Consider the following 24,586-nt stretch of genomic DNA (forward strand, 5'->3'; position numbering starts at 1 on the left):
ACCACTGAGTCCCTTTAACTTGCTGGAGTGAAATCTCAGAAAAATGGTCTGAAGCATCATTTTTTCCTGCTTTGATTTTTGGAGTAAGATCAGTATACTTTCCTAGTGAGATTATGGTCTTAGTCACTAGTGTTATTCCAATGAAATACAACATGATGTTCAGTTTGTAAATGATGGTACTGTTATGTAAAGTATAAAGAGGATAAAAGGGTGGTGCTCCTTCATAACCATGTAATATCAGTTCAAAATTCAAGACGACAAAAATGTTGAACTCTTGGCTTTAAAACAGGAAATCACAAAACACTGGGTAACATCCAGTCCGTTTTTTATATGACAGAAACCAAAACAGAGCAAATATTTGACATCTGTTTGATTAATTTTTTCCAGATGCCTCTAAATAATTGGTAACCTTTGGGTGTGTAAGCCATATATGCCTAATGGTTGATGCTGTTTTCTTGATGTGTTGACATTTTTTTTAATTATTGTAACCTACGTGACTGAAAAACTAAATCCTGTTTAAGTTTCTCCTTAATAATCATAATGAGCACAGTCAGAGCCGAAACTTGGAATAGGCATGTGGGGAAACCCAAAGTTATAGAGGTAGGTGAGTCTGGGCTTGTGTACAGGCTGGGATCAGATGGCCTGTGCTGCCGCTGGTCAAACATTAACTTCTGTTATGCTGACAAGATGTTGCTCCCTTATTAGTGGAAACAGTTGGAAGTGTATGTGTGTGCCCAGATGTCACTAATGGAGGTGAAGTAAGTTTGGCCATTACCCAGATAACCCATAAATTTACAGGACTCTGACCAAGCAGAATGAGACCTGATAACCTATCGACTCAGAGCTTCACCAAACATTAGCCTGCCCTCATCCTGCTGTGATGTAGAAATGCTTTCTCCTTAAGCAAACCGCTTTCGTTGCCTGTTTTCAAAAAGAATCTCACGCTGAACGAGGGTTTGTCTTTCAATTCTTTCTGAACTAAGAAAAAAAACAACCAACTCCTCCAACAAGTTTGTTGATTGGTATCGTATCCTTTCTGTTGGTGGCGGGAGGTCAATGGCGAGCTTTCACGTGGTGCGGGTCAGAGCGAGCTGGACGGCTCTTTTGGCTCTGTCCCATTTCATCTACCTGCTGGCTGGAGCCACCATCTTCCGAATACTGGAGCGAGAGGCCGAAAACTACAATCGAAACCATTTTCTGATGGAGAAGTTGAATTTCTTAGCAAATTACACCTGCTTGGATGGAGACGCCTTGGAGTACTTTGTTAAGGTCTGGCATTTATTACACTGTCAGCATGTGTTTGATAGTCCCAACTTTACCAACACAGTGATGGCAAGGCAACAGCAAGGCAATTCAAAGTGCTTTACATTAAAAGATAAAAGGTACTCATGTAAAATGAGCAACATTACAAAAATGTAAGACCTTCTAGATAGAAAATAGACTGAAATATATGTAATTTAACATAAAATAATCTGAAATGAAAAGCAAAGAGAAAAAGCCAAAAATGAATGCTTCTTCTCCATAGTTTTAAATCATAGTTTTAAAAATGATGTGGCTGTGGCTCAGGAAGTCATCAAGATACTTAACCCTGAGTTCCTTCCAGTGCAATAATAAATCATTAGATAAGGCACTTGAGTATAGAATAAAGTGTGTGTATGTGAGTTGAAGGCTTGACAGTAAGTAGCTTTGAGTGCTCATTTTGATTAGAAAACTGTAATTTACTTGCCTGGCTACTTATCCTAGGAGACTGTCACAGACAACCTGATGGGTCTGGATGGTTAAGAATGTACTGGGAGGTCAGTAGTGCTTCCAAAAACAGAAAGTGAATGAACAATTGTATGATTATGGACGCAGTTTCTTGCTACACCCATACCCCTCACATCCACAATGTAGCTAATAAGACCAAGCTCTTGAGCCGTACACATACATGCAGGAGACTTTAGATTAGATTACATACACCTGGTTGGACCCACTTTTGCCCTTTTTCTTTGTGATATAGACTCAACAAGTTGCTGGAAACAGTCACGAGAGATTTTGGTGCATGTTGACATGATAGCATCACACAGTTGATGCAGATTCCAGCCCACTATATCCCAAAGACGTTTTATTGGATTGAGATCTGGTGAGGTCATTTGAGGAGAGTGAACCTTGGTTATAACAAATGCTTTCTCACCACTCTCCAATCAGTGATCCTGGAGAGTGGATCACTGATTGTCAGCAGTTTTTAAAAAATTCAGGCCTCCTTGCCTGGCTAATTAACTCATTCACTGCCAGCCATTGGCAGTGAATGAGTTAAACCCATTGACTCATTCACTGCCATTGACGGCTATAGACGTCAATGGCAGTGAATGAGTTAATATATGTGAGTAGTTTTTCTACCAATTTTAAGTTTGTGCTGCATCTTTACATTATCAGACTCTACCAAAATGTGTTCAGCATCAGATCTAGTGCCATGATAAATGTCTATCAACACCATAAATGTTAATAATGCAATGAACTACATATCTAGTGATGTTACACGAGAATCAATTATTACACTACAAGCTTTTTTAACATCATGACAATAACGCTTTTAGAAGATGCAGCCTTAAATGCATCTCAACGGACATTAATCAGTTAAATTATGTAAAAATAGATTCTGCTGTTGTCAGATACAGGACACAGTGAATACAGGATTATAGCTGCTGGCCCCACCATTATGTTAAATACATGGTAATAATAGCTGACTGTAACCTGACCTAATGAGTCATTTAGTGTGTTCTAATCTAAAATATTTGCCAGTGAGATTACTGGCTCCCTTTAGTGTCATGAGTCATTAAATGTTCAGGCACATTTAATCCTGATTTTACTATCTCTGTGCTTGCATTTGTGTGTGTGTGTGTGTGTGTGTGTGTGTGTGTGTGTGTGTGTGTGTGTGTGTGTGTGTGTGTGTGTGTGTGTGTGTGTGTGTGTGCGCGCGCGCACACACAGGTCATTTTATATGCCAAGAAAAATGGAGTAAATCCTTCAGGAAACTCCACAAACCCCAGTAACTGGGACTTCAGCAGCTCCTTCTTCTTTGCAAGCACAGTCATCACAACTATCGGTGAGCACTTTCACATTTCAGTTTTCCCATTTGTGGGAAATGCCTGCCCCGCTTAATAACGGCTCCTTATCTGGTTCACAGGCTATGGAAACCTCTCCCCAAGCACTGTGTCTGGCCAGGTGTTTTGTGTGTTTTATGCTTTCTGTGGGATTCCCCTGAACCTGGCCTTCTTCAAACAGCTGGGGAAGTGTTTCACTATCCACCTGGGGAGGCTGGAGAAGGGACTGGTCTCAGTTGTTCCTCACAAGGTACCGCTTCATGTCCATTAGCTACAGCATGGAGTTAAATTTTTTTAGGGATCACATCAAATCAAAATTGTTTATAAGCACATTTAAAGCTAACATAGGTTGGCCTATTATCTAGTACAGTCTAGTGAAAAAGCCAAAGAATAAAAATGAGGTGTTAAAATGTCCAGTGTTGATGAGATTCTGATGTGAAGAACCTTATCAGCACCATCAGTGGTCACCACGACATAAAAATGACATGTATAGAAAGAAACTTCACCAACTTTCCAGCATTTTTGTTTCTTTGGTAAACTAGCTGGGAGCCCATGTAAACAAGCAATACAGGTGATAAGTGCCCTCACACTTTCACATACCACTTATTTTCCTAACCTTCACCAGGTAACTGCTGGCCAATCTAGGGACAGGGTTAAAGTTTGGTAAACAATCACATCTTTTTATAGATTTTGCGCCTTTTGGAACACCGAAGTGGAAAAGCTTTAAAAAACAAACAAACTCCTGGCTAAAACCTCTAACACCAAAATGTTTCTTTTAGCTTCTGAAACTATACCTTTTTTAACAGCTTTGACAAAACCTAATCTTACACAGCTCCCATGTGAATTGGCAGATATTACAAGCCAAGCATCACATTTCTGGACCTGCTTCAGATACTGAAAGCAAATACTGGCTTAAACAAAAGATTACAGAAATACTCTAACTACTCTGTTCATTTGTTTATCAAATACTAAAGTGCTGCCAAAAAGACATCAACATTTGTTGCATTGATTGGATGTGTAGGCCACAGCATGCTGATAGCCTTTATCTCTGTGTATAATATCAAACCTTTTGTCCTTTGCAGCAAGCATTTGAGGCTGTTGCAGCGAGTTTGTTCTTTATCGCTGGCACTTTCCTGTTTCTGGTCATCCCCCCTCTGCTGTTCAGTTACGTGGAAGGCTGGACATATGGCGAGGGCTTCTACTTCGCCTTCATTACCCTGAGCACCATTGGCTTTGGAGATTATGTGGTGGGTGAGTAGAGAGAGCAAACAAACAGCACAGAAGTCAACCTAACCTTTGTGATTCTATCCAGTGGACTGTAAAAGGCATTTGGACGTAATGTCTTTGCAGGTACCAACCCTGGAAAGACCTACATCTATCTGTACCGCAGTGTTGCAGGCATTTGGATCATCTTTGGCCTCGCTTGGCTCGCTCTCATCTTCAACATGGCAGCTAGTATAATGGAGCATGTGCTGGACCAGACTTACCCGAGCCTCAGGAAACAAAGGGAGGCAGAGAACATGCCATCCAGTGAAATAGAAGCCACATCAAAGATCTGAAAATGGACTGCAGATAGCACCATATACAGTGCGTAAAATATATTTAGCGAGACTGTGCTAAAATAGACAAAGCAGGATGACTTCTACCTCATTCAGGCCACACAATCGGTGCTTTAAATATTTGCGTTGAACTGTCATAAAATGCAAACAGTTCACACAAATAACACTGTTCTAATTAATTCTAATTATTCTCACTGAGAGCAAAATGTTTTACATATTATATACAAAGTGTGCTCAGAAAGTTATGAGAACAGGTTGACAGAAGGGGGAAAAAAATCAAAAGCCTGACTTCATTTAAATGTGGCCAATCTCCCATTCAGCACTATTTTCTCATGCACCTCTGGACAGATTTTAGATCTCATTGCAGAAGTCTTCTCATTTCCCTTTCCCCCCTTTATTTTGTGATCTCCTCCAGTTTGTCAAAATCAAAACTTAATGGAAAATCTGACAAGTGAGTCAGTTGGCATCTTAAGATTGTGCAGGTGTTCTTGCACACAGTTCATGTTTTTGTCACATTTCCTCCCTCACAATAATTGGGATGTTCTTCCAGAACTCTGCACTGATGGGTCCAACCTGAAGGGAACATTCATGCTGTAAAACACTAGAGGCAGTGTGAATGTGGTAACAATGCCATGATATTTCATACTGCACTCATGGTAGCTCCCAAGTCCCTACTGGGTCAGCTCACATTTTTGCCCATGTTATTCCATGTGTTGGTATCAGTATAGGTTAACATCCCTCCTATTAGCGCTCTACTTAGCTTCAGCTCTGAAATCTTCAGGAGTACCACCAGTGTGATTGGTTGGTAATGGTTCTCCAAGAACTGACTGCCATTAAAAAAAACAAAACAAATGTAAGTATGTGACTTGCAAAATAAAAAGTAGCCATTCTTCAGAAACACAAGTTAAGAAGATCAACTTTTTCAGTGTTAGTCATAAAACAATTAAAGGCGCCGCCATAATGAGCTGACTCTCAGCATTAGAGCCTTTCTTGTTTTGTAAACATTATTTCAACATATTCTTAGATGATCTAGTAGAGAATGTGTTTACTCAGGCGGAAATCATGTTTTCTGCTACACGTTTGTGTTTTTTATTAACTCTTGTGTGTGTGCGCGTTTCTCTGAGAGCATGTCTGCATTTGTGTAGTGATGGAAAATTCAGGTGAATTGAATGCAGAGGGCTATCTTAGACAAACACATTAATCAAAATGGTGAAGTGAGCTGTAAAAAAAAAAAAAGGATGGCTTTTACCTGTCCCACTTTTTAGTTTGTTTTAAATCCATTCAACACTTACTTATTTTTGGTTATGGAGCGGTTTGGTTTCAGAGACCCTTTTATTCAACTGATTAAAAATTTATATTATTTACTTTCAGCAAGAATAAAAATAAATGGGAGCTTAACTGGAGTAGTGGACTTGCAGAGAGGATGTCGGCAGGCATGTCCGCTTAGCCCAGCCTTGTTTGCTTTATTTATTGAACCGCTGGCGCAAGCTATTAGGGAGGATGAACAAATTAAAGGGATATGGATACGGAATACGGAATATAAAATGGGTTTATTTGCAGATGATGTTTTGCTGACCCTCACAGACCCAGAAAGAAGCTTACCTAAGTTATGGTCAAAGATGGAAATGTTTGGAGAACTTTCCGGATATAAAATAAACATTCAAATAAACACAGGTGATCACATACAATTATGTACCCACAACAAAGATCAAAAATCTGTCTAAATTCATACAAATAAAATAATTAAATATTTAGGTATTAAGATTCCCAAAACACTGACAGAAATCTGTGAATTAAACTACTCACCAATTACAAGGGAATTGAAAGAAAACATTCAAAGGTGGAGCCTACTGCCACTTGATCTGTATAATAGGATTGACCTGATCAAAATGAATATACTTCCGCTACTGCTTTTCCTTTTTCAATCTATACCAGTACACATACCAGCCAAACAATTTGCGTTATGGAACAGAATGATTTCGGATTTATATGGAAGGGCCGTAAACCCAGAGTTAGGTATATAACATTGCAACTACCTAAGGAAAGAGGTGGACTTTCCCTCCCAAACTTAGAAAGTTATTTTAAAGCAGCACAATTAAGATATTTAATTTATTGGTGTGATCCGTCGTACGAAGCAAAATGAAAATATTTAGATGTGACAAAATTAAAATTACCACTACAGACAATACTAGGAGATAAAAAATTATATTTGGAACAGAAAAATAATTTAAACGAATGGACTAAAACTCCTTTAAAGATATGGTTTGATGAATGTGAAAGTCTTAAATCAGGAGCTGGTCTCAAACAACTCAGATGGGTCACACATGATAAGGAATTTATCCCTGCACAAATAGATAGACGTTATACAACTTGGTTAACAAGGGGGATCGGACCATTTTGCTCATTGTTAGGAAAAGAAGGATTACAAAGTTTTGAAAAATTAAGAGACACCTACGGTTTGGAAAACCAAGATTTTTTCAGATATCTCCAAGTCAGGTCCTATTTCAATAGTAATATAAAAACTACAGAAGAACATAGTGAAGGCCTAGTCCCCGTTATAAAAGAAGCTTATAAAGGTCAGATTAAAAATAAATTGATTGCTAAACTTTATCAGAACTTACAATCACTTAAGGATCAATCAACCAATTATATCAAAATTAAATGGGAGACGGAGGCTAAAATCAACATATCAGAGGACAGTTTGTTAAATATATGCAGGACACAGATGGAAACTACTAGTTTGGGTTACTGGAGGGAATTCACGTGGAAAAATTTTATTAGGTTTTTTATAACACCCAAAATAAAATACAAACAAAAAGGTCAACTGACAGATGGACAATGCTGGAGAAACTGTGGGGAAAACATGGCAGATCATTTTCATATATTTTGGAAATGCCCAATAATCCAACCATACTGGAGTGAAGTGGTTGAATCAATTTACTTGGTGACTGGTCTCAAATTAAACTTGGATTTCTGTACTGTGTATTTGGGCGATATCCCATCAGCAGCCTCCTTAAAGGACAAATATTTGATAAACATCCTGTTGGGAGCGGGCAAAAAAGCGCTTACCAGAAGGTGGCTGGAGAAAGAGCCCCCAACAAAGAAAGATTGGATAGGAATAATGGAGGAAATATATAGAATGGAAAAACTTACTTTTTTTTTAACCTCAAAATGGACCAATTTCATAAAAACTGGAGGAAGTGGGAGAGATTTGTTGAAGGTGGTAATGTGGGATGAGGGGTGGTGGGTTATATAACAAGAGCTTAACTAAGTATTTTCACGCAACTACTGAAAGAAGGAAGGTCTGCTAAGGACGTGGTCACGTTTTTTTATAAGGTAGCTCATAAAAGAGACTGGAAATACCCTTCCGAATATCATCAGGGATGGACTGTAAAGTGCTGCGTGGACAGTAGCAAAAACCTGACGACATGGGACCTGTAAAGAGGTGGAGGGGAGCTCCCCCAGACCGGGCAGATCTGAGAGTTTCACTGTGCCATTATGTTATTGTCAGTGCGTATTATGTTTGTTTGTTTGGTTGTTTTTCTGGGTTTTTTTGTTGTTTGTTTTTTTGTTTGTTTGTTTGTTTTTGCTGTTTTTGTTTTCTTCATGTAGATGACTGTCATAATTACAAAACTTTCAATTAAAAAAAAAAAAAAAGCTTCAAAAGGAAGTAAAATGAAAACAAGGTTGGTTTCAGATAGCTGACGTAAACACTAGCACACAGCTGGAGCCCTCAGCCACCTGTAATTCAACAGTCTGTAATTTAAAAAACTAATAATAGAATAAACTACCCCCATATATTTGTATATGTATAGATGTCCAAACAGGTTTTTGTACCAGGTTGAAAACATGGTTATTAGAAAAAAGAAAAAAAATAAATCCATTCAACACTGAGAAAAAAAAAAAAAAAAAAAAAAAAAAAAAAAAAAAAAAAAAAAAAAAAAAAAAAAAAATAATAATAATAATAATAATAATAATAATAATATATATATATATATATATATATATATATATATATATATATATATATATATATATATATATATATATATATGTTTGTGTTTACGTCTTTTTTTGAGAAGGTTGGCTTTTTTTGCGCTAGATTCTGAAGCTGTAGGTTTTGTCTCTCTCCAGCCAAAATTTATTGAACCAGCAGCAAAAGAAGATCCAAACTACTCTTCACATTTCGCTTCACATACAGTGGGATGCATAAGTTTGGGCAACCTTGTTAATAGTCATTATTTTCCAAATTTATGCACCTGCCTGATTTTGTTTAAACAATTATTGCACACTTTCTGTAAATCCAATCAACTTCATTTCACTTCTCAAATATCACTGTGTGTGTCTCCTATATGACATATTTAACTGACATTTTTTATTGTAACAACCAACTATTTATACAGGAAAAATAATGACTATTAACAAGGTTGCCCAAACTTTTGCATCCCACTGTAAACATCGTCGTGAATTCCCTCTTACTTTTGATGTTTTGCTTCCACCACGATAAAAATAAATAAATAAATAAAAATCACACTTCATGCACAGCTCTCTCTCTCCCTCTCAGTGTACTTCAAGAACAGTTTCCCATGTCAAATCTCTGTTTTCTGCATTATTCGCTTGCTTATTACCCACCAGTCTATGTACAGCGCTGTCGGACGCTTTTTTTTAACTCACTTCCGACAAAAAAAAAGTCTCATTTCTGCTGTTTAATACTGAAGAAATGCAAACTTTTTAAAATTACATGAAATTGCAAAATGATTAGTTGTGTCTCTAATTAAACCTCTGTAACTTTGCTCTGCTTCACTTCAGCAGCATCAGGTAATGTTACTGCAGAAAATTTTAAGGTGGTTATCTGCTATAAAAAAGCCAGGCCAGGAAAATCTCCATGTTTTTCTGTGTTTTATGCTCAGTTACTTTGACACAAAGACATCTGATGTGATGCATTCACCTTTGATAAAGTCTCGCAAGCGTCAGCTTTCTTTTTATAGATATAAAAATATGGATATGTCCTGATAAATGATCAGAATTATAATATTTCTGACTGTCTGGGGCAAAATTTCCCCGATTCAAATGGAATTGAACCGGGACCTTGTGAATCTGAATCGAATCGATCGTAGAAATAAGCTATGATCACCCCTCCACGCACGGTGGCACTGTCACTTGGTCACTCTCTACGGTAGAGTATCACTTCCTGTTTCGCACATAGTTGTATTTTTGTGTAGCAATTTAATTAAAAAACTTACAGATAACAGATAACTTCTTATTTCACGGTGTAATTTCCACGTGCTTAATTAGCAGCACACTCTGTGTATTCACTCGCAAAATAATGTTGACAATATTCACTCACTGGTCTTTAGGGTTTCGCTAGCTTACCTTAGCTCGTAGCCGACTCGTTAGCGGCATGGCCTCTTCACCTGTCTGTTCTTCTGCTCATTGTGTCAGATGTTTAGTTAATCATCGGCCTCGATACTTGTAATAAATGTAGCCTATCTGCAGCTCTGGAGGCCAGGTTCACTGAATTGGAGACTCGGCTTCGCACCGTTGAAAAACTCGTAGCTAGCCAGGCCCCTGTAGCCGTTAAGGCAGGAGGTAGCGTAGGCCCCGCTAGCTGACCCCCGACAGACTGTCCGAGCAGCCGGGGAAGCAGGATGGCTGACTGACGGCAAGGAGGAAGCGTAGTCTTAAACAGAAACCCCTGGTACACCACCAACCTGTTGGTGTCTATGTGTCTAACCGGGTTTTTCACTCCGCACCACACGTGCCGGGGATCAAACTCTCGTTTTCACTGCTTTGCAGATGACACCCAACTTTATCTATCCATGAAGCCAGAGAGCACACACCAATTAGTTAAACTAGTTGGCCCTGAAAATCTTAGAAATATGGTATCTAACCAGATGCTTACACTGGATGGCATTACCTTGGCCTCCAGTATCACTGTGAGGAACCTTTGAGTCATTTTTGACCAGGATATGTCCTTCAATGCACATATTAAAGAAATAAGTAGGACTGAATCCAAAGTCCTGCTCCTCACATAAAGGTCTTAAACATAGAGGCCCCATCTTAACTTAATTACCTTATAGTATATCACCCCACTAGAGCATTTAGCTCTTGTACTGCAGGCTTACCTGTTGTTCCTAGAGTAATAACAAGTAGAATGGGAGGCAGAGCCTTCAGTTTTCAGGCCCCTCTTCTATGGAACCAGCTTCCAGTTTGGATTCAGGAGACAGACACTATCTCTACTTTTAGTTAAAGTTACTTAAAGTTTAAACTTTCCTTTTTGCTAAAGCATATAGTTAGGTGCTGACCCTGAATCCTCCCTTGGTTATGCTGCAATAGGCGTAGGCTGCTGGGGGGTTTCCATGATGCATTGAGTATTTCTTCTTTAGCCACTTTTCTCACTATGTGTTAACAGACCTGCCTGCCTTGAATTATACTTGTTATTAATCTCTGGCTCTCTTCCACAGCATGTCTTTTATCCAGTCTTCCTACTCTCACGCCAACCAGTCGCGGCCAATGGCCGCCCCTCCCTGAGTCTGGTTCTGACTGAGGTTTCTTCCTGTTAAAAAGGGAGATTTTCCTCCCCACATTTGCCAATGTGCTTGCTCATAGGGGGCCAAATGATTGTTGGGGTTTTCTCTGTATTGTAGGGTCTACCTTACAATCTGAAGTGCCTTGAGGTGTTTGTTGTTGTGATGCGGCACTGTATAAATAAAACTGAATTGAAGTGAACTGAGAATTTAGCATGGGAGTCTATGGGGATTGAAGACAGCTTCAAGAGGCCATTAAAGGAACTGCAGTTTTGTCAGTTTTATGACGTCTTCACTTTTCAGGGGGGAAAGCAGAATTCAATGTCCAATTTTTAAAGTATTTTTAATGCACTGTGAGAGCTTAAGTAGATTTAAATAAATCCATTATTGTATCTTTGCTAAATTTGATGTATTCTAATAAAAGCATGGTGTTGAACCCCCCCCCCAATCGTAAAATTGCCGTAGTTTTATTAAATACATGTTGAAATACAGCCATACAAGCACACAACCTTGAACTATCATATTTGTGAATGACTGAATGTAGTGTAAAGCGCTTTGGGGTCCTTAGAGACTGAGTAAAGCGCTATACAAATGCAGGCCATTTACCATTTGTGCCATTCTCTGTAATATTAAGGTAAAAAGAATGAATCAGCAAATTCTACATACTTGGTCTGAAATGCTAAGATTAAGATTTTGTCATGTGCCTTTTCTTATTTTGTCCTTCTGGATTTGCATGGCAGGCCTGGTGTGATTGAAACAGTAGCACAGGTGGAGGTTCATTTGCCTGCAATGCAGCACGAGAAGCCAAAAGCAGGTAAAGCCTGAGCAGTGTCTGTCCCCGGCTGCATAGGTTGAGACATTTGCCAAGATGGGAGTAAAGGAAAAGTTAAGTGTGATGCAGATCCCCTCCATTCTTGTGCTCGGCTTTGTTTATGTGGCATATGTGCTGATCGGTGGGGTGGTTTTCTGGAAGTTGGAGGGAGACCTCGGAATGAAGGACGTCAGCTACTTGCGTGAAAAAAAAGAAAGGCTCCTTAGCACATACCCATGTCTCAACCAAGCTGGCCTGGAGGCCGTAGCTCAGGTGAGAAACAAAAATGTGGAAATGAAACAAACTTTCTATACATATCTGCAATTTATGATTGCGCGTTTTGATAGACCTTTTCTGCAGCTTTCTCTACCACTGTATTTACATCTTAACCACAACCATAATGATTTTGCATTTTTATATTCCTTTATGGCGACAGTCCACCATTGTGGAACATTGAATACATTGACAGAAGGAACTAATTTATTACAGTTTGCTTTTTGGAACTATTCAGTGATTAGATCTAAATATATGCTTAAACTGGCTTAGTATATATTGATATGTTGTTTGTGAACTTTGAAAATGTTTCCTACCATAAATTTGTTAATTTACTTCAACACATTTTTATGTTTTTTGTTACAATAATTTGACGGTAATTTGTGGTAATTTTACACTAATCAATACACTGTAACTATACGTAATAATTATATTTTGTTCATGTTTGCTTGTTTGTTTGATTTTTATTTTACTCCTGTATGGATAAAAGTCATTGTTATCTATAGTTAATTGCAATGTTTTACAATTGCTGTCATGGGTAAGGAAAATTGTATAGGTATGATAAAATATTATTAGAGCTATTAAAACGTTTGTACCATCAAACTGAGCACACATTGGTAAAACGCTGCCCCCTGGTGGTGAAAGTTGAATTACCTACATTTTGAAGAGGGTAATTCGAAAAAGTACATTCAAAATAGATGTGCAGGATGTTTATGTGCTCAGTCTTTTATACCTTCAGTAAATTATTTAAGTGACTGGCAACAGTAATGGGTCAAAACAGGTGAAAATGAGCCTGAGTTATAAACATGTTTTCATGTGACAAGGAAAACAAGCTTACATGCAAATAGCAGCTCCTTCAGACATTCCCAGCTGCACTTGCTTTGCCTGTGAATTTGACCAGACTTCATTTATGAAGCTTTACATTCTATACTCAATTCCCCATGAAACTCATAAACTTAATTTAAAGGTAGAAAGTTGTCCTCAAAAATGAATATTATACTGCATGTAAGAGTAGAAATGGTAATCCCAATGTAATAAATGGCTGAAACCTTCTGCCTGTTGATGTAAGCTGCTTTGATTTGCATTGTGTCAAAGCAAATGCAGACAGCTTGTAAAGTTGGTTTGTTGATTGTTTTTAGTTGCTAATGTTTTTATTCCATTCTTGCCATATATACATATATATATTGCATTTCATATCTTTTTTTTTTTTTTACTTTATCTTAATTTTAACTTATATTCTTATTGATTTACCTTCTGCTGCTTTCTGTCTGATAGCAAGGTCATTGTGTTTCAATACCTCTTTAACAAGGTGGACCAGTATGCAAAGCAGTTACGTAATTGTGACTCATAAGATCTTATGGGAAATGTTCCTGTCAGGTCAAGAACTAGTGAAAACCAAGATAAAAATGTGGGCATTATTATTTTTATTATAGTTATTACTTCTATTATTGTTAATTTGTTTTTCAGGTTGTTAAAGACACATCAAAGGTGGGCCTGAGTTTGAAAAGCAACTACACGGCAGACGGCTTCTGGAAATTCACCAGCTCAGCTGTGTTTGCTGCCACTGTGGTCACAACTATAGGTCAGCTATGAGGGAAGGGAACAACCATATATATATTTTCTTCCCATTCTCATTTAAATGTTAAATGTTTTTCCTTTATTTTCATGACTATCTCCATTGTAGATTCTCACTGAAGGCTAAAAACTATGAATGAACACATATGGAATTATATAGTAAACAAAAAAGTATGAAAAGATTCAAAACATGTTTGATATTTTAGATTCTTCAAAATGGTTGCCGTTTACTTTGGTTACTGCTTTGCTCACTCTTGGCATTCTCTCAATGAGTTTCATGAGGTAGTCACCTTAAATGCTTTTCCAACAGCCTTGAAAGAGTTTCCAGAGATGCTGAGAACTTCTTGGCCCTTTTGCCTTCACTCTGCAGTTAATGTCATCCCAAACCATCTCAATTGGGTTTAGGTCAGGTGACTGTGGAAGCCAGGCCATCTGGTGCAGCACTCCATCTCTCTCCTTCTTAGTCAAATAGCCCTTAAACAGCCCAGAGATGTTTTGGGGTCATTGTCCTGTTTAAATATGAGTGATGGTCCAACTAAACGCAAACCATATCGGATGGCATGTTGCTCCAGGATGCTGTGGTAGCCATGCTGGTTCAGTGTGCCTTTTATTTTGAATAAATCCCCAACAGTGTTACCAGCAAACCACCCCCACACCATCACCCCCTCCTCCTCCATGCTTCACCTTTTCTGTGTCGCACAAAGACACGGCGGGTGGAACCAAATATCTCAAATTTGGACTCATCAGACCAAAGCACAGATGTCCACTGGTCTATGTCCGTTCCTTGTGTTTCTTGGCCCAGACAAATCTCTTCTGCTCTTTACTTTTCCTTAATAGTGGTTTGTTTGCAGCTATTTGACCATACAGGCCTGTTTTGCACAGTCTCTGAACAGTTGATGTAGAGATGTGTCTGCTACTGGAACTCTATGTGGCATTTATCTGGGCTCTGATCTGAGGTGCTGTTAACTTGTGATTTCTGAGGCTGGTGACTCAGATGAATTTATCCTCAGAAGTGGCTCTTGGTCTTCCTTTCCTGGGGCTAACCTCATGTGAGCCAGTTTCATCGTAGCGCTTATGGTTTTTGCAACTGCAGTTCTTAAAGTAATAATGGACGGTGGTTCCTCTTTACTTAGCTTATTGGTTCCTGCCATATGAGTTTTTATATAATCTTTCTATCAGTTTTTATCACTTTTGTCATAATACATAATTCCATCTTGCTTCATATAGTTGATGTCTTCAGTATGTATCTACAGTGTAGAAAGTAGTAAAAATAAAGAAAAGTGAAGGGGTCCTCTTCACCAAAGAAGCAAAAATGTGAAGGAAAGGGACAGTGCTACCAATATCTTGGTAAAATGTCATCCTCTACCTCCTCACCTCAAGCCTGATCTCCTGAACTAAAGCCAGGGCTCTAATACATGACAGCCTGCTTACATGTGCGCATTCATTCTTGAAATTCTCGCTGTTACTTATTGTCAGCAGATTTAGCATGTGACTGTCCGATTTCCAGACAGCTGACAAGAAGCCCACTAAACAATAACAACAACTGGTTGCAAGCTAATGTTATTCCTGCTAATATTATAGGCACTTTCTCTCTGAGAAACAGATCGATTACATTGTCACATTGTATGAGAGTTTATTCATGAAGTGTCAGAGTACAACAATGTAAGATCTATGTCAAAGACGGCTTCACTGCAGCTAACAGCTGTACTTAACAACAGAAAAGTTGTCGATCGTGGAGAGTTGGCAGCTTGTCTTGTAATCGGAAGGTTGCTGGTTCGAACCCCGGCTCAGACAGTCTCGGTCGTTGTGTCCTTGGGCAAGACACTTCACCCGTTGCCTACTGGTGGTGGTCAGAGGGCGCGGTGGCGCCAGTGTCCGGCAGCCTCACCTCTGTCAGTGCGCCCCAAGGCGGCTGTGGCTACAATGTAGCTTGCCATCACCAGTGTGTGAATGTGTGTGTGAATGGGTGGATGACTGGTTGTGTAAAACGCTTTGGGGTCCTTTGGGACTAGTAAAGCGCTATACAAATACAGGCCATTTATTTACCATTTTAGTATCGCTTTCATTGGGCAGACGTTAACTTTACTGACTCATTTTGGACTCCTTTTGCAAAGTTTTATAGCCTCTTATCGTGTAACTAGTTGAGCATCTCACCCGGCATTGACAGCTGAGGTAAAAAGTGGCCCGACAACTTAGAGAAAACTCCCGGGCAGATCTGGTCTAGAGTCACTTTGTTATCTGAGTGCACTCACTACCAATGAAACCTAAAATACCAAAAAAATATTTAAAATATTTGACTGTATTAGTTTGTGTAAGTGTTATTTAAATATGTTCAAATATAGTGTGCACAAAAAATGTTGTTGTTTTTTTTTTTTAACAAAGATAGCAGTAGAAACATGCCTTTATGAGGTACAGTAGCCCCCTGCACTTGCGATATGACTGCGATCTACAGACATCTAATTGTGATATTTTGAACACTATAACTTTAAAGGTTTGCTTTAAACAATGCAGTACACCCCTCCATAGTACCATTCTCCTTCCACCACAGTAACAGTTTAAAGTTTTTCAGGTTATGGGAACATATGTCCCAGCACTACAGGTGGCCAGATCTTCTGCGTGTTCTTTGCGCTCTTCGGTATACCACTCAACATTGTGGTTCTCAACAGAGTGGGCAAGTACATCCTAGCCATAGAGAGGAACATCTCAGACTTCTTCGAGAAAAAGACTAGTCGAAAAGTAAGGATGTCCTGATTTTAGATAAACCTTTTGAAAAGGAGCGATTATTCTGTAGAGGATGACTAACACTGCTTCTCTTTCCCATGTCTTGCTGCAGACATGTACCCGCTTTTTCATCCACTTTGTATGTTACATCTGCGGAGCGGTTCTTTTCTTCATCATGCCCATGATTGTGTTCAAGCAGCAAGAGGACTGGACAAATGCAGAGGCCATCTACTACTGCTTCATCAGCCTCAGCACCATCGGCTTTGGAGATTTTGTGGCAGGTAAAGCAGAATTGTGTTTTTTGTTTAGAACAGATGTGACACCAATCGAGTCAAGAAACAGCATGAAAAAAGAAGTGCTGTGGTGTAGATGAGTACTAAAACAGCTTGCACTTGAGCAGCAGCTCCAGGCAGACTAAGGGAGCTTAAATAGCAGTCCTACGTAAGACTTGTCAGCATTTGCTCGGTTTCTGCAAGATAGAATTGCCTGTAAAAATGGAAAGTCATACCTGATTTCGCAATTTAAGGTCTCATATTTAGTGTGAAATTTGTATGCACCTCTTGGCCTCTTCCGGTCCTATTTTAACACATTGACATTGATGGTAAAATCATGGGTAAATATTAACTTTAGAGTCAGAGTGGCCTGACTTTAAAATCATTCAGCACTGCTGATCAACACTGGGTCTCTAACATCCGCCTATAATTTTAACAAAACTGTTACTCCATAATTTTTATCAACATTCACAGATATCATTTCATTAATTCTGTACTTGTATATTCAGAATTCTTGTTGGCAAGGAACCAGATCTTTGGTACTTGGAGCTTCTGGGTTCCTGTTTGCAGTCCGTGTTTTACTGACTAATCTGTTTGAGCCTGTTTGAGCAGGCTTTGTTTGTGCACAGATAAAAATGGAATGGATAACCAGTAAAGTATCTTTATACTTTCCAGTTCTAAAAAAATGTCATCTGCATTCGCTGTCCAGAACAGGAAGTCTCGAACTCATTCATTGGCTAAATCAGTCACTCTAAGAAATTACCAATACAAAGTGGATGACAGATAATACATATAGTATATGTATTAATAGTGAACTGTAACCCAAATACTATTAGGATGATGTGGGACAACATCAACACGGGGATATGAGACACATCAACATCCCAGTGTTGGTGTTGTTCCTATATCAACATAATAATTATGGGCCAGGATCAATATTGCAACTGACCACTTCAACTATCATTTGCTAAGGAGTTAGCTAATGCTTTTAAAAACTATCACTATAAAGCCAACTTGAATACTCTAAATTTTCCCTTTTAACGGGAAGAGAAACAACAGAAATGTACTGGCATGCCCTAGTAGTGTATAAACACATTGGAAATGAAAACAAGTGAGAGAAGAAGAACTCTGTGAATCACATTAAGTCATGCATCAGTCTGAGCCTATAAAAGAATAGTTGACGGATGGTTTAGGGCTCTAACTGTAAGGTTTATTGAAAAAAAAATCTAAGTTTAATATTAAAGCTGAGTAGAGTTTCTGGATCCAAACTTAATACACAGGAGAAGAGTCTGATAGGTGAAAGCTCTGGGTCCCATTTTACGTTTAGAAACTTGAGCACGCTTTGCTCACCTTTCACCCTGCTTATCAAATTTGCATCTATGCAAGTTGATTCTCTTCTCTGGAATCCAGGGACATCGTTTAGGAGGAAGTTAGAAGAGGACTTCTAAGAAGTGATTTAGGAAAAGTGGTTCAGTGGTGCACAGTGAGAAAACCTTGAAAAAGTATAAGCCACGTTTTAGAAATGATCGCATTCTGATCACATCTGTTTTGTATACTCGACTCAAACTGAATTTTATCTTGTAAAATCCCCAAATCCTTTCTTCTTTCCAGATAGCAATCCAGACAAATATTACCCAAATTGGTACAGCTTCCTCATAGCCTCGTGGATCTTCTTTGGCATGGCCTGGCTGGCGCTGGTTATCAACCACTCAATCGAAATCCTGGAGCGGCTCAACAACTACTTTAAAAAGCAGTTCAAAAAGAATGATAATCAACAGGGGGATGAGGCAGACGGTACAGCTGATAAAAACCCAGAGACACAGATGGAGGAGGAAGACGAGATCACCCAGCCTCCAGTTACTGAGTCCACCTAGTTATAGAGTTACCTACATCTGTTTGTGGTGATTTGATACGTGCCTGAGTTATTGTTTGTCAGTTTTAGACATTTTCTCCGTAACTGCCACTAAACTATTGGCTCATTTTTGTTGAGTCAGGTTTATGTGACAGCAGCATTCACGCACTGTTTAAGTGCCTCTTGTTAATCTAAAACCCTTTAGATTAAAGTTTAGAGAAGGACTCAGCACTTCTGTCCGTCTGTGGTCTAGTAGACAGGACAGTCAGCCTGTTTCCTATACTTAATTAGCTGACCACAAGTCATTTACCGACTCCGTGGCACCAGCTTGGCTGTAGTCAAAGCCACAGTCTTTTAAAATGATCTACTTTGTATGGTATAGGGACTCCGTGGCCCACAGAGGCCTGGGGATTATTATTATTCAGCATATTTTAAGAGGTGGTGGAATTTCCTAGGTTATAAAATACAGTGAAGTAAATTAACTGGCCTTACAGAAGAGCAAGAGAAGGAAAATTTATTTCATTTGTCAAGGTGTAAAAAGTTTTTGTCTTAAGTATTGTTTTAACACTTCCAAACCAAATTAAAAATATTTATTAAAAGGGACCTGCTCTGCTTTTCCTTATTGTCTGCCAGACTGCTCTAACTGCTGAGGTTCACAGTTATTCTACTCTTAGAACAGAAGTCCCTCCAACAACCGCCTCATAATGCATTCAGACAAGTGATCGATGCTGTTAATTACAATAAAATCCTTTTTGTTTGTTTGTTAGTTTTTTGCAGCTGCAGTCAATTTCTATACTGTGGAATTAAGAGGAAGTAAGAGTTACCATCGGTTTTAACAGCTGCCTGGATGGTCAAAGGCAATATAAAAATACAAACAGAACAATGTAACAAAAAGCTTTAGCTTCTTTAGATCCTTAATGTGTTTATTTACTGAGGGAGAGAGATGGGAAAGTTGCATTTAAATAAAATATAATCTTCCTTACTGTTAAATGCAAAACCTGCAACGGGCATGGTTCATTGCATGAATTTAGTTTTAGATATGTCACATTTCAGTCTACCTCTTGGGATCTGGGCAAGGTTCAGATAGTCAGGGAAGTTTCCTCACTGAGTTTAATTTACCCTGAAATATCAGTAGGGATAATTAAAGCTGGACAGATTAATCCATTCCATAGGTGAATAAAACTGATTTACTTTATTCAATTCTGTAAATTAAGATTGCTAATCAGAGTAAAATTAAGGGTCACCATGATTTAGTTTGCATTAGTTACAGACATGAGTAACTTTAGACTTCACTAACAGGAGTCCTTTGTGAAAGCAGGAGTTGCTTTGGATAACCTTTCCATTAGGAACATGAATGGACAACATGAGCAGCTATTCAGAAAAATTATTCCTTTTTCTGTAAAGTTGCAACCTTAATTATGAAATGTTTGTAGGACCTGCATGAAACAGCACGGTAAGGTTTTTTAGTCTATCTTCAGGGTATTGTAGCTTCACCACAGCGGACATATGTCAGTATAATTTAGGAAATTTCTGAAAGTACTGTCAGATTCTCTGAACTTCTTCATAAATTCTCCTTCACATCTTGTCTTCACTTCATTTTAAATGGAAATAAAAGTGATTAGAAAGACGAAACATGAGTATGGGTGCAAGTCACATCTATGTCTATGTCCACTAGGTGGCGCCGCTGTACCAATAGTGTACAAACTGGCTGTTAAAAACAGAAGCAAAGCAACAAATACAAAGTGCGGAGGGAAATTACTGTCAAATTAAAGGCAAACAAACCAAAACACATTGGTTTCCTCACTTCCTTTCATGCTTTCTATGCTGCCATAGCACAGCATACAGTATCGGTCAGTATCCTAATGTTCACATACAAAGTCAGCACTGAGGAGGAGACAATGAGAAAGACAGATGGTGGAGAGGAAAACTGAATGCGTGGAAAAGTGTTGGCATTAAAGGTGAAGGATGGAGGTGATGGAAAAAGGATAAATATCTGAGGGAAAGTGAGAAAACCCCCAGAGGGAGAGGAGGCAGTGATGTTTTTTTTTTCTGCAAGGAAAAATCAAAAATAGTTGGGCCCCAAACTTGGAGCCAGAGTTATGACAGCTTCATGTTAGATCATCAGTTTTTATTTTTAGTGTTTGTCATACAGTTGAGATTAGTTTAAGTTCATTTCCAGAGTGAGTTTTTGTCCCCAGTCCTACTTCTTTCTTTCCATTGCTGGTCCTGGTGCCTTTTGAAATTCAGCCCACATATGTTCGCATCTGAGAACCAGTTGTTATGTAATGTTATTATCAGATGGTATCACTTTATGGTCAGGTTTATGTTGTAATTGCATTTATTCATGTAAGGAAAAACACAAAATCCAGCATGAGCTCAGATAAAATGGAGAAAAGTCTCAGGGGTTCTGTGTTGCCTAGTTACACAGATGAAGACACGATCTACTCTTCTTCCTGTTATCTTGGTGTGGTTCACGTTCGTGTGTCACCTGGTCACTGTAGTGAAAATTTCAAACAGTGTTTTTGGGATTATTTTTTTTTAGGAATTATACACATCTCAGTGATGTTACTAGCAGAATAAGAACAAAATCAGATGCCCACAAACTACTTGATTTACAAGTAGTTTGCAATTCATCTGTCAGCTAGGGTCAGCTAACACTGGCCAGAATGTTGGCTATATGTGTAGCCAACATATGAGACAAACAAACAAAATATGAGACCTATTTTTCCCTGACACAAACCCTCTGCTTTGGTTAAACAGTAAATGTGACATCAAACTTCGGGTTTGTGCAGATTTTATATATGACTGAGATTTTACTGTTATGTAAATACTGTATTATGTGCTTCAGTGTAAGTGATTAAATCTTATAAATCATTTGCTTATATTGCTTCCTACAGCACAAACAAGGCTGCAGGCTGCAAAAACCAGGTGACACTGTTATTATAACCGACAGCAATGTGAACCTGAATATTTCTCAATGGGATACACTGCTGCTAAGGTTTGACTTCTTTATTAAACGTGCAGAGGAATGTCACAAACCTGCAGACGTTTTAATATCCACTTAAGGCTGGCTCCAAAAGTGAGTCAGTTTCCATAGACTCCCATGTTAACACATCCAACTTTCAGCAGAATTGGATTGGTACCCATACAACACCTTGCTACTCATTTGAGCACTCAAAGTGCTTTCTTACTACAAGTCTCTTTCACCCAGTCTCCTACACACATTCATGCAACACTTTTATCTATTTCTGAGCACTTTCACACACGCTCAGGCTATGATCCTGAAAAACAATCAATCCCACTAGTGGAAGTTAAAGTTGGCTCTATTTAGTTTCCATTTACCTTTTATTGTTTGAAACTATCCAATTTCAGTTTTGTTTACTAGTTTATGTCTTAGTTTTATTTTTTATGTTAAATTTCTTTTGAATAGAATAAATAATTTCTTGACACGAAAGCAGGCTGAGGGGTGGATGCATACATGGGCAGCTGTAGCTCAGGAGGTATCCACGTCTAACAGCCTGAAGGTCAGTGGGCCAATCCCTGCACCCTTAAAGCTGCTTGTTTTTATTACTGTACATCATAAACATTAAGCTGATTCAGTTTTGCTTTTGAAATTATTGTAATCTCATTATATCAATGACAAGATTTGATTTTGGATTTAGATTGCAATGAGCTATGCGAGTGGCGCTTTTGGTGGAATTTTTTAACAGAGCTTAAATATCGTTTTTGGCCCTAAAAATTTCAGGCAACATCTACATAGCAGCTGGAGAAATACGGCAATAAAAAGTGTCAAATTTTACCTAATAGCCATGGCCTCATTGACTAGGATTAGGATTCAACTTTATTGTCATTACACATGTATGAATATAGGGTAACGAAATACAGTTTATACAGTGAAATTCCAAAAAGACAATCTGCTTATTCTGATTGGCTCAGATGGGAAGCACTTCCTGATTTTCTATCAGACGATCCAGCTAGCAGTGGGAGAAAACCTGAGAAATTAAGGTGAATATAACTGCAATGAGAATCACTTTAGGGCTTGTTGTCTATATGACTATGGGTAGTCATATTTTGTTGAGTCATTCACAGATAAAGTATTCTGTGCCCTGAATCTTTTGTAGAACACTAAAAGTGTGGTAATTATTAATAGCTGATACTTAGTGTTAGTTATAGTAGCTGGCTGCAGTATCATTTACCTTTGTTGTGTTGTGTGGACCACATGTCTGCATGTGACCAAAGATGACGGGATTATTGACCTATCTCCTGATGTTATCAGTTATTCTTTCTCCCTGTAGCAAAAACAGATGCTAAAGACAACTTTACTAAACAGCTTTTTGTGACATAGCTGTCTATGTTGTTACACTTATAACAGAAACACAGGAATTCATGGTTATAATTAGGCTAAATGAAGTGATAAAAGCCTGGAGAAGAAAAAAAAAGACATTTCACCTTTTATTTTTCATTTGTAACAGCCCATCTGTGTCGCCCAGACCCTACGTGCTACTTTTATTTTTATGCAGGAGTGCTACTTCAGCTTGCTTAATGCCATGTTAGTTTTCAGGTTCCAGTTGACGTCATAATATATATGTATGGAGGACCAAAACAGCCAAAATCATATAACGGATAAAAATTTCCCTGACACAAATAAATATGCCAAATAAATGTACATAAAAAATAAATTGACTTTTTTTTTTTTTTTTAGATATTTAATCATTTCTGAAATATGACATTTGGTCATCTTGATCAAAATCACTTAAATGCTTCTTATTTGCTTCTTTCCCCCAGTTTATTTCTCTTATTTATTTATTTATTTATTTATTTATTTATTTATTTATACATACATATACATGCAGCTAACCTGTTTATTTCTTTATTTCTTTCTACATTTGATTCTTAATTAACTATGTAAATAAGAGGAATGTCATTCAAAGATGGCCATTCAGTAAACTTAATGAATGCCCACAATTATTTTAGCATAATTTGCAGTGGAGTTAATAGTTTTCATTTCTTTATTAGTTCTGATTTCGACACTTTCAGCCTTCCATAACAGAACGGGTATTTTTTCCACAGTACTGTCTGCTGCCCAGTACTTCTCTTTAGGTGGTAGGTCATTGGAGGTTAGTTGTGGTTTGGTCAAAGAAAGGGAAAATTTGTGTGCATGAACAAACAGATCACATTTCGGGACTATTTTGTGATTTTCCATGAGACCAGGGTTATTCAACATGCAGATTTGCTCTCAGTGCTCCTGTGTGTGACCTGCTTGATGTACTCTTTGGCCTTTTCTGGCACCTCATTGAGAAATGTTGTTTTGAAAAACCCCAAACCCAATTTTAAAAAGAACAGATATAAGACATGAGACATTTTTCCCCACTCAGACCCTCTGCTTTGTTTAAACAGTAAATGTGACGGCAAACTTGGGGTTTACTGTTATGTAAATACACTCAAGCACATAATACAGTAAGTGATTAAAGCTTATAAATCATTTGCTTATATTGCTTCCTACAGCACAAACAAGGCTGCAGGCTGCAAAAACCAGGTGACACTGTTATTATAACCGACAGCAATGTGAACCTGAATATTTCTCAATGGGATACACTGCTGCTAAGTTTTGACTTCTTTATTAAACGTGCAGAGGAATGTCACAAACCTGCAGACGTTTTAATATCCACTTAAGGCTGGCTCCAAAAGTGAGTCAGTTTCCATAGACTCCCATGTTAACACATCCAACTTTCAGCAGAATTGGATTGGTACCCATACAACACCTTGCTACTCATTTGAGCACTCAAAGTGCTTTCTTACTACAAGTCTCTTTCACCCAGTCTCCCACACACATTCATGCAACACTTTTATCTATTTCTGAGCACTTTCACAAACGCTCAGTGTGCCAACTCGGTATTCAGTACCTTGCCCAAG

General features: G+C 38.3%; 2 protein-coding genes across 2 annotated transcripts; both read left to right on the forward strand.

Annotated features, from left to right (window-relative positions):
• The first annotated feature begins 349 nt into the window (after positions 1–349).
• LOC308389709 (potassium channel, subfamily K, member 16-like) lies at positions 350–8,412 on the forward strand. The gene is made up of 5 exons (XM_080871211.1): positions 350–1,269; positions 2,971–3,085; positions 3,167–3,333; positions 4,166–4,334; positions 4,434–8,412. Exons 1-5 carry the CDS (start codon positions 1,057–1,059, stop codon positions 4,640–4,642), a joined length of 873 nt encoding a protein of 290 aa, XP_080727337.1. The 5' UTR covers positions 350–1,056; the 3' UTR covers positions 4,643–8,412.
• A 1,628-nt stretch (positions 8,413–10,040) lies between these two features.
• Positions 10,041–19,243, forward strand: LOC308389708 (potassium channel subfamily K member 17-like). The gene is made up of 5 exons (XM_080871210.1): positions 10,041–12,253; positions 13,721–13,835; positions 16,398–16,564; positions 16,662–16,830; positions 18,433–19,243. The coding sequence occupies exons 1-5, from the start codon at positions 12,038–12,040 to the stop codon at positions 18,693–18,695; spliced, it is 930 nt and encodes a 309-aa protein (XP_080727336.1). The 5' UTR covers positions 10,041–12,037; the 3' UTR covers positions 18,696–19,243.
• Positions 19,244–24,586: the final 5,343 nt, after the last annotated feature.

Source organism: Rhamphochromis sp. 'chilingali' (genome assembly GCF_963969265.1).
Source record: "Rhamphochromis sp. 'chilingali' genome assembly, chromosome: 21".
Classification (NCBI taxonomy): Eukaryota; Metazoa; Chordata; class Actinopteri; order Cichliformes; family Cichlidae; genus Rhamphochromis; species Rhamphochromis sp. 'chilingali'.